We start from the raw sequence: 11,482 nt of genomic DNA, 5'->3' as shown, positions 1-11,482 counted from the left end.
TGAGTATGTGTGTGTGTGTGTGTGTGAGTATGTGTGTGTGTATGTGTGTGAGTATGTGTGTATGTGTGTGTGTGTGTATGTGTGTGTGTGAGTATGTGTGTGTGTGTGTGCGTGTGAGTATGTGTGTGTGTATGTGTGTGTGTGTGAGTATGTGTGTGTGTGTGTGTGCGTGTGAGTATGTGTGTGTGTATGTGTGTGTGTGTGAGTATGTGTGTGTGTGTGTGTGTGTGTGTGTGTGTGTGTGTGCATTGGCAATGATACAATTTCTAACCATTTCTATCTTTACAGTATCGTAGCCTCTGTAATGTTTATACGTGCTGTGTGTGTTTATGTAATGTTATAAACATAATATACTGTGACAGTAAGACACACAATACACACGCGCACGCACTCGCTCCATACGCATGCATTCATGCACACAACCACTTACGCGCACACACACATATATTTGTATGTGAGTATTTATATGTATGTGTGTGTATATATATATATATAAATGTATGTGTGTATGTGTGTATGTGTGTATATATATATATGCACACTCGCACAAAAGTAGATTCCCCTTAGATGTGAATGTACGCCTCACGTGCATATACACGAGCAAAACTGAAATACGTATGTGCAGGTATACCTATATAAATGTATAACATTATAGTTGCAGAGATACTGTATTACCTGCGTACACACACACAAACATACATACGTACATACATGTGTGTGTGTGTGTGTGTGTGGATATAGAGGGGAGAACATTATAAAGACATATACGAATGCACTGAAGCGAAACAAATTGCCTCAGAACACGCCCTAGTACATAACACACACACACACAAGATTCCTTCCAAATGTTTCCTTGCTCCAAAAGAAAAATAAACTTTACCTTATCTCGAACCCTTCACGTTTCATTACCTCCTCCAAACTCTGAAATTTCATACTTTTTTCTTTTCACTTCCCTGTAATACAATATTGTTTCCTTGTTTTGTTGTGAGAAGACACACGTTCCCATCTGACTCTGTGTGTTATGTGCCACGGCGTTGCTTGAGGCATTATGTATATTCATATATATATATATAATAATATATATATATATAATATATATATATATATATATATAATATATATGAAAGAAGGTTTGGAAATGCAATTTTAAAAGATGTTTATTTACTTGACCGGTTTCACTTTTTTAGAAAAAGATTGTCAAAAGTAACATGTAAAAAGCTTGGTCGTGTTAGGTACAGGTTGTCACAAAATATTACAATATATATATACATTCTTTAGTAATAAGAACGTGTTAAGAACAGTTTACAGTATTACAACCACTATATCGCTCCACCACCGCTCATGTCTCTCTGAGACATTTAGAAATTCAATATTTCTAATTTTGGTGATCAGTAAATAAATTTTACTGAAAATAGGATATATTTGCAGAGAGGTTGCAGCTATCTCAGGTAGCAAGGCTTACTACCCTGGACTGATGACCAGCAATACACTCAGAAACATATGTCTTCAGGTGCCTTGTCCCAGCTGGCGGGGGTGATTGCCTCCCATTTGCAAATATAAGGACACAGAAAATGTGTCAAAGCCGACAGGAAACGTCGATGTTTCCTAGGGCTAAATGGCGGGAGTGTCATTCCCTTACGGGACTGTCACGTTGAGTTGACAGTATACAACCACTATATTCATATATATATATATACAAATATATATATAAACACAGACACATACACACCCATATCTATCTATATATATATATATAATATATATCCATCCATTTTCTCCGTCCCCTACTTTTGTGTGTGTTGTGGGGTGCAGAGACCCTTTTCCAGAGGGTCCCATCAGAAGCACCTGTGATTCCACTTTCTAGCGAGATTTCCAAGCATGACCAGCTGAGACTATTGATATTATCCAATCCTTTCGTTTATAGTCCAGCTCTAGATGTCTCCAGCCAGTTGGCTTTACTGCAAGAATCCATCTTGTGTTCCCTTCTTGCTCCCTTCTAATCACACCGGACCTATGAAATCGTAATGCGCAAAAGCGGCGGATCTCCTTGGACAATTTCTCTCATCTCCGAGCTACGCACCCAAGCGAGTAACATTGCTCTGGATAAACCCCATTTCATCCGCTTATATTTGTAATCGTATTCTTTCGGTCATTGGTGCCCACTCTTTCCCATAGCAACTTTAGCATGTTTACCAAACCGACCTCTTCTCTCCTGAAGACCGAACGCCAAAGTTGGCACATTGCTGAGCCGGCACAGCCAGTTCCCACATGATCATTTGTTTGTTGGAATTTGAAAATATATCGCTATGTCTGAGTAGAGTGCTGTTGATGCAATGTGGTCTGGGAACTTTAACCATTCCACCAGATCCAATCTCAGCTGCGAGCCTGTGATTGTGGAAAGTAGGCATGACGGTCGTTGAAGTTTCAATCAGTTGGATTTCTTGGGATAGTATTTACTGAATTGAATGGCTGATTGATGTCACATCCGTCACCATTTAAATCTCTGGGGTAGATGCTTAGCAGGTGCTGATTTAACCCTGTATTGGTACACAAGGGACAAGACGGTGCTTCACTTTTGACCCATGTATGAAAGTTCGTTGGACTTGGTAAAGTACTGTAGACAGCTTGGATTAGAAACCTGATACGCTGGACCTCAGCACGGCAGGGGTCCGATGAGGTAATGATCCGCAGTTATGTATTGGCCCGCCTAATCCAGGATTTTTGTTGGCTGGATCCAGCCATCTTGCCAGCATTTGCTTCTTCAACACCTGTTGTACGAACTTCTTGGAGTTGATGTTGTCGCTCTTTTCTTTTAGCGCTTCCAGTCTGGTGAATTGGGAAACAGCCCAAGCCTGATCGCCCTATCACCAAAGTCCTAAACAGAGCCCTCAACCTCAACCATTCCTCTATCACCTGCAGCTTTTTGTCAGCATTCCACTTCTTATCCGTGCTTCGACAAATGTATATTCTTTTATTCTTTCATATGCCTCAGCCCTGAGACTGTGGCCATATTTCAAGATACGCTTACACACACACACACACACACACACACACACACACACACACACACACACACCACACACACACACCACACACACACACACATATATATATATATATATATTAATATATATATCATTGGTTGTTATACATACAAGTATTTATACAGTCTCATAGATAGACAGACAGATAGATAGATAGATAATCATTTATTCTGCTCATCCTTCGTAATATTTCATCTACAATGAACGCCTGCATTGTTTTTTCCTGTTGATACTATTTTTTTCCTTTTCTTCTCTTTGTTATTAATTCAAATTTTAAATTTGCGGCTTTTGGTTTCGTTTCTTCTTGCAGGAAGCCCACTTCAGTTCTTGGTTGACAGCCACAATGGAAAATACATTACTGCTTATGGAGCTGGTTTGTACGGTGGATGCAGCGGCAAAGAAGCGTCTTTCATGGTTGTGTCACACAATGAGAGTAAGTATTGTTGTTGTAAACTTATGGTCATCAGGTTATTTCATTCATCAGCTTTTAGGATGCAGTGACCGCCATTACTTTTACATTTATATGTACATATTTTTATATATGTATATCAATATATTCTTCATATGTGTGGGAGAGTGAGTGAGAGAGAGAGAGAGAAAGAAAGAGATTTGGCAGCATCTCGTTTTCGAGCAATACCTTCGTTTAATTATTATCTTAAAGCAATACAGGTGTGATAATAATTGGCACTTCTTTCAGCTATAGCCAGCCATTGTATATAACACATAACAGAGATGTTAAAAATCTTGCAATGTTTGTGCCAGCTGCTTTCTAAAGTGAGGAATGGCCTTGCACATGGCCAAACCAATTTTCTAAGCAGTGTAGGTATGTATGTATGTACGTATCCATACGTACATACATTGGGGCTAAAATTGGTAGTAACATCGGTTCCTACGAGATAGCCATATTGAAGTAGCGATAGACATTACTTCACAGTATAGTTACTGTTGCTTGGTTTCCTATATATTGCGTGATGGAGTGAATTCCTGCTATCTCTAGCGGACGGGTGCCCTTCACTGAGGATGAACACAAATAGCTCGAAACCGAATGGTCAGGTAGTCCTGTTGTCTGCTAGAAGATGGTTGGTGTTCGCTACCCTACATGCAATACATATCCGGTGCAGATTGCAACAATAACTAGCTGGAGGAGGCTCCTCCTGGGCTTAAAAATGGCAGTAACGTCGGTTCCTATGAAACAGCCATATTGAATTGGCCATAAACCTTACTCCTCAGTATACTTGCTACTTTCATCACTTGGACAAATTTTCTAGCTAGCTCCATTGCTTGTGTGTGTGTGTGTGTGTGTGTGTGTGGTGTGTGTGTGTGTGTGTGTGTGTGTGTGTGTGTGTGTGTGTGTGTGTGTGTGTGTGTGTGTGTGTGTGTTTATTTAAAATAGTTTGATTTGGATTTCGTGCCACTTCAAGTTTCGCAGGCTCCTTTACACTTCTGCAATGACCGAATGGAGAGAGCCATCAGGCACCTGTGAAATTTGAAGAAGCACGGAAACTGAATCAAACTGTTTTAAATAATAACACAAGTAAAAGTAATTCCTACTAAATGAGTTGAGTGCCATTTTCCACTCACTCGTGTGTGTGTGTGTGTGTGTGTGTGTGTGTGTGTGTGTGTGTGTGTGTGTGTGTGTGTGTGTGTGTGTGTGTGTGTGTGTGTGTGTGTGTGTGTACGTTTATGAATTTGTGTTGCAAGATTCCTGATGTGAAACCGTGTGTTCAAAAAGATATTGTTGTATTTCGGGATATTATATCCATATAAGAATATACATCATAGAAGAACAGAATGGACTAAGCAGAGCAAGAGCAAGAGCACACACACGAGGACGGAAGGTGTCACTGAGGCGGTCACAGATGTGTGACGGAAAATTTCCGGACAATGAATATTAGTTAGAACAAGAACAGTAATAAAGGAGTGAAGAACGAATATATAGTGCGTGTGTTTATTTGTTAAAAAACAGAAAAAGTAATAAAAATAATCACTATCCCGAAATACAACAGTATATATATACAGGGTGAGGTGAATAAACTGTCACCTAAATTACTCAAAAATGAAAATAACACTGACACCTCATTTTAACAGATATATTTACCAAAATTACACAAAAATATCTTGAAATACTAAAGAGTACATTTATTCAATAAAATCGCCATTGGCTTCAACCATGGCCTCCAGATGATTTTGGAATCTCCTGCAACTCTTATGGACGGTCTCCTTGTTTAAGTTGGTCAATGCTGCCATAATCCTTGCCTTCAGTTCATCTTTGGTGTTACAAGGAGTTTTGTTGATCTCTTGCTCAACTGCGCCCCACATATGATAATTGCAGACTGGGGAGTTAGATAACCATATGTAAGGGGTGATGTGGTCGCAGAAATTGTCAAACAGCTATGACTGGATTCTCCTGCTTGTGTGGCATGGTGCAGAGTCCAGTTGCCAGACATAGGGTCTTCCAGCAGCCACCCTCCAGGCACTTGATGCAGGCCTCCGTGTTGAGACTGAGGCTGTTGGGGAGATGAATGGAGGCATAACGTCACCATCACTAGTGATCACTCCAAACAGTATGATGTTGACTGATTTTTTATCACTCTCAGTACATGTCCTCAGATTGACAGCCAAACACTCTGAAATGTTCGCATTGGAGCTTCAGGCATGAAGGCCAAGCAGTACAACATGTCGTTTCCAAATTTATGGCAGAGTGAGTTGCGACATGGAGCTGTTTTTCTCACAGACGGTGCCCAACTGACTCTTCTATACTGTGTAGTTGACAAAACACACACACGCTGTTTTCTCCTCCATCGCAGTCATAGATTTGTTGTAAAACGTTTTCATTGAACATAAAATATTTATTCTCCAGAATAAATCTTAATCCTTCTATTATAAATTCTTTCTTATGCGTTAGAGAGGTTCACGAATATAATTATTCAACCAGTATTTGTCTCTAATCGTAAGTTGTGCGGAATGTTTGAGAAGTGAATCAATACATTGAGAGATATTCTTAAATTTTTCGTGTTGACTCTTTTATTTATATATTTTTCAGGAGATCTGTCTGTTTCAATTGATGGAGCATCAAAACTGGATTTAAAGAAAGAAGATCTTAAAGATGGAGCTTTCAGATACAGCTACATGCCCATGAATCCTGGAGCTTACGATATCGCCATCAAGGTGAACGGAAAAAATATCAAAGGCTCTCCATTCTCCTCAAAGATCTCAGGTAAGTGAAACGATTGCTTCGTGTTGTATTTGATAGCATATGTTCATAGGTTCTGATAGTTTATCCATATTAAATTTAGAGAGTTGGGTAGGAAGAGCCTACAAACAATTGAGTGTAAATCTGTGTTATATATACAGACGATCAAAATCACACACGGACACAAGACACTCATTTATAGATAAAGAGAGAAAATCAAATTGAAACAATGGCGCATTAATAATTGTTTTGTACACTACACACATCAAGAATTGAGCCCAGCTGTACACTATAAATTTTTTTAAATGGAACATTTGTCCAAGTGCTCTCCCTTCTGCTTTTGGTGCAAGGTGCAATGATTTTTGTCTTTCGTTCTATTTATATCTAAGACCCAAAAACGTTAATGGAATCACCAGTCAATCTATAGGCTTGGAAGCTGGCCGTTAACCCTTTCTCGGGGTCATCCACCCTTGAAGTATTGTTTTTACTCCAATCTTTATTTTCTGAACAAAAAAAACACAACGTGTACCCAACCATGAATCGAAAAGTTCGGTAGAAATGCATACACACACACACACACACACACAACACACACACACACGCACGCACACATTATTTTGCTTAGGCTTATAATGAACAGGTGTTAGAACTCAATACACACATACTTCAGAACAAAGCATCAGTCGAGTAATGAACAACAAGAAATTAAAATGAAGTTTATGACATAATTTTTTACTATATTATCCTTTTAATTCTTATTAACTTCTTACACACACACACACACACACACATATATATATATATATATATATATATATATATATATATATATATATATATATATATATATATCTATATGTTATATATATATAAACACACATATATGTATCGTTAGCATGTCGGACGAAATGCTTGGCGGCATTTCGTCCGTCTTCCGGGTAGGGTTAGGCTAAGCGGTATTTCGCCCGTCCCCACCTTCTAAGTTCAAATTCCGTCGAGTCGACTTTCATCATTTCAAGGTCGATAAAATAAATACCAGTTGAACACTGGTGTCAATGTAATTGATTCATCCGCTCCACCAAGTCTGCTGCCTTTGTGGCAAAATTTGAAACCATTATTATTATCATTATTATTATTATTATTATTATTATTATTATTATTATCATTATTGTCATTACCATTATTATTGTTGTTATTATCATTATCATTATTATTATCATTATTATTATTATTATTATTATTATTTATTATTATTATTATTCGAGCGAGTTACAAAAATCGGTACCGCGTCGGCCAAAATATCCAGTGACATTTCTTCCGGATCTTTAAATTCTGAGTTCATATTCCGCCGAGGTCCACTTTGCCTTTTAGTCGTTTGGGATTGATAAAATAAGTACCAGTTGTACACTGGGGTCGATGTAGTCACCCGAACTTGCCGACATTGTGCCAAAATTTCAAACATAATAATAATTGTTGTTGTTGTTGTTAATATTATTATCATCATCTAAATCGATTTTCTTCTGTGATTTTCTCAATTCCTAGGTGTTGGAAGGAAGCGATCCCAGATCTTCTTGGGTAACAGCAGTGAATATTCCTTGAAAGTAATGGAAGCTGATATGGTTAATCTCCATGGTAACATCAAGACACCAAAGGGTTCCGTTGAAACTTGCTTCCTGAAGAAGCTTGCTGATGGCTCACTCGGTAATTAACTTGTTAATTAATGAATTCATTCCAGCAAATTAACGTATCGTAACGGTGTATATTTAATTTTAACCCGATACCATAACGTTCAGGGATTCGAAAATATCCCTGAAGATGTATAGATACATATACGGAGGAACATACATACAAACACACGCACACACACAAATACACATACATGTATACATACACACGCACACATACATACATACATACATACATACATACATACATACATACATACATACATACATACCTTCTAATTAAGTAACAGAAAAGCTAATTACGTTCATTTAAATAAATCCCGTTTGCATGTTATGCAAATTAGACAGACCAATTTAGTCCGTTTCTCTGTGCTTACAATATTCCGCAAACGCTACACTTGTGGCTGTGGACAGAAGTGACTAACCGATCATCGATGAAGCATTAAGGATTGTTGAAATTCCTCATATCGATTACTTTCCCGTGGCTTCAATTATGTGTCTACATGTTTATATGTTTGTTTACCGAAACTACATGCATGTATGTTTACCTTTTTTTACTTACAGCTGTGTGGGGGGGAGTGTTGTGTGTGTGTGTGTGTGGCTAAGAATTCAGTGATAATTCCAAATTTCATTCTTACACTCCGAAACTGCTAGAACGGTTACAATACAAACATTATCATTTTTGCAATCATTACATACACATATATATATATATATATATATATATATATATATATGTGTGTGTGTGTGTGTGTGTGTGTGTGTGTGTGTGTGTGTATAATTAAATTAAATGATTAATGGTTGTCTAATCTCATTCAAATTAATAAATTATCTACTTTTGATGTATGATTTATACAGTGATTATACAGATAATGATGGCGATTGTCTTACGCTCTTGAAACAGCTGTAGAGTGTAGGAAACTGTGAAATATGAGTGATATCTTTGCTGTTTAGCCTTTTGAATATGACCAGTTTATTTCCATTCAAACTCTTCCCTTTCATGGATAGTGTACGGAAGTAATAATATTATATTAAAGTTTAATGATAGTTTAAAAAGGGACCTCTTAAATTCACTGAATATATTTTTATAATGCTTAAACAGTAATTTTATATATGAATATGTGCGTGTACGTGTGAATGTATGTATTTTGCGCGCGTGAGTGTCTAAATGTGTGTGAGTGTTAGTGCATATATATATATATACTATATATATATATATCATATATATATAGATATATATATATATATATAAATGTATATATTAAAAAAACTGAGATATTTTTATATCCGACGAGTTGTTTTTAGTATACATGTGTGTGTGCGTGAATGTGTGTATGTATGTTTGTGTATGTGTGTGTATGTGTGCATACATGAGTATATGTTGTAATCGCATATATGTCTACGCATTATATATCTGTATATATGATAAACGTCTCGACATTTCCTTCTGTCCTGACAAAATGTTTTACCAAAATAGGATTGACGACAAAAAAAATGCAGACGATACCTCATAACTGAATGTTGCTGTTATTGTTGTTGTTGATGATGATAGTAGTGGTGATGGTAGTAGTGGTGGTGGTGGTGGTGATGGTACTTGGCGATGTTTCTTCTATCTCGCTTTTCCCATCCTCCTCCTCACTGCAATACTGCTACAGGCGGCTTCACGCCAAACATTCGGATTGAAGTATGCTATACACCTGCATGAGATATCTCTGTTCGCTCTCCTTCTCTCTCTCTCTCCCTCTCAATCACTCTCTCTCTCAATTACTTACGCACACATATGCACATTTTCTCACTCTTACATTCTCCCGCTCTCTCTCTCTCTCTCTCTCTCTCTCTCTCTTTCTCTTTCCTATCGCTCACTTTCCGTCTTTCTTTCTATACAAATATATATACACCTACACACACACCTAAACTTAAACTTATATATATAAATATATATATACATACATTTCAGTTTTTCGCTCTTAAACATATCAATATCGAAGTTTAATCTCTTTATCTATACGGAATAATATATATATATATATATATATATATATATATATATATATATATATATATAGATATTATATATATATATATATAATGTGTGTGTATGTATGTTTGTCTATGTATAGATATATATATATATATGAGTGTATAAAAATTTATACATAGAGAGAAGGCTCTTGACAGGACTTCTCACATGCTAAAAGGGCAGTTAAACCCAAAACACGAAAAATAGGAATTCTCAAAGCACGCTGTTAATATGCACTAGAGTAAATAAAAAATTAGGTATTCCTATACTCGAGTTTCACTATTAATGACCAAATAAATTAAGTTACTACCTGAAGCTCGTCAGTAGGATCGCTAAGGAATGCATAATTATGTAGCTATAATGCGTCCCGAAAACAAAAGGCAAATACTAGCGAACGACAGCTCTGTGTATAAATCTTTATAGACTCTTATGTATAGAAATATTTTATGTCATATGACTTTTATTAACAATGAGAGCCACTGGTGATAAATTATTTTAATTTTTTATCCTTACACTTATACAGTAGAAATATATATATACATATATACATATGTAGGCGCAGGAGTGGCTGTGTGGTAAGTAGCTTGCTAACCAACCACATGGTTCAGGGTTCAGTCCCACTGCGTGGCATCTTGGGCAAGTGTCTTCTGCTATAGCCCTGGGCCGACCAATGTCTTGTGAGTGGATTTGGTAGACGGAAACTGAAAGAAGCCTGTCGTATATATGTATATATATGTATGTGTGTGTTTGTGTGTCTGTGTTTGTCCTCCTAGCATTGCTTGACAACCGATGCTGGTGTGTTTATGTCCCCGTCACTTAGCGGTTCGGCAAAAGAGACCGATAGAATAAGTACTGGGCTTACAAAGAATAAGCCCCGGGGTCGATTTGCTCGACTAAAAGGTGGTGCTCCAGCATGGCCGCAGTCAAATGACTGAAACAAGTAAAAGAGTAAAAGAGTAAAGAGTATATACATACATGCATATACAAAGACTTACATACGCATGCACACACACACATATATAAGCATATATATGTTTAGGTGTATATGTAGACACACATATACATACATGTATGATGCGAACATATGTAAACAGAAGCGCCTTCACCTCCCTATATGTTCGTGTGTGCCTAACTGTATGTACGTGTGAATATAGAATTCAACGGTGGATAAGAAGTCCTGACTTTCTTAAGTAAGATAGAACCTACATAAGAACATCCCCTGTCTTAAAAGACTGATATAAGATCCTGAACCTTCTATAAGAGCTAAAATTCATGTACTAATGACAATACCATTAATAAGATGTCTGTTTCTACCCATGAAGCATTTGTCGTCGAATTTCGGCATTTTTCGTTAAATTGAAATCTTTATTAATGGGCACGACCAATTTGATGATAAAAAGGACCAGAGTCTGGTAGCGAACCTGTGTCGTCGTCATTTTTGTGCGTGTGCGTAAAAAAATTCATTTGTTTCAACCCATTCTTAGTGCATATTTCATCTCTGTAAAAATTTCAAGAAAATCGGTTGAAAAAATTTAAAAGT

The 11,482-nt window shown here is 37.1% G+C and overlaps 1 protein-coding gene across 4 annotated transcripts in view; it reads left to right on the top strand.

Annotated features, from left to right (window-relative positions):
• The window catches only part of LOC115220426 (filamin-A), a 158,505-nt gene that overhangs the window by 101,632 nt on the left and 45,391 nt on the right, over positions 1-11,482 (top strand). For all 4 annotated transcript variants that reach the window (XM_029790552.2, XM_036509959.1, XM_029790551.2 and 1 more), the window contains exons 3-5: positions 3,355-3,477; positions 6,088-6,261; positions 7,780-7,938. In XM_029790552.2, the coding sequence (XP_029646412.1) occupies positions 3,355-3,477; positions 6,088-6,261; positions 7,780-7,938 (456 nt within the window). The remainder of the gene's footprint in view (positions 1-3,354; positions 3,478-6,087; positions 6,262-7,779; positions 7,939-11,482) is intronic.

Source organism: Octopus sinensis, linkage group LG16, assembly GCF_006345805.1.
Source record: "Octopus sinensis linkage group LG16, ASM634580v1, whole genome shotgun sequence".
In the NCBI taxonomy this organism is placed as follows: domain Eukaryota; kingdom Metazoa; phylum Mollusca; class Cephalopoda; order Octopoda; family Octopodidae; genus Octopus; species Octopus sinensis.
This window is presented reverse-complemented; position numbering and strand designations above follow the sequence as displayed.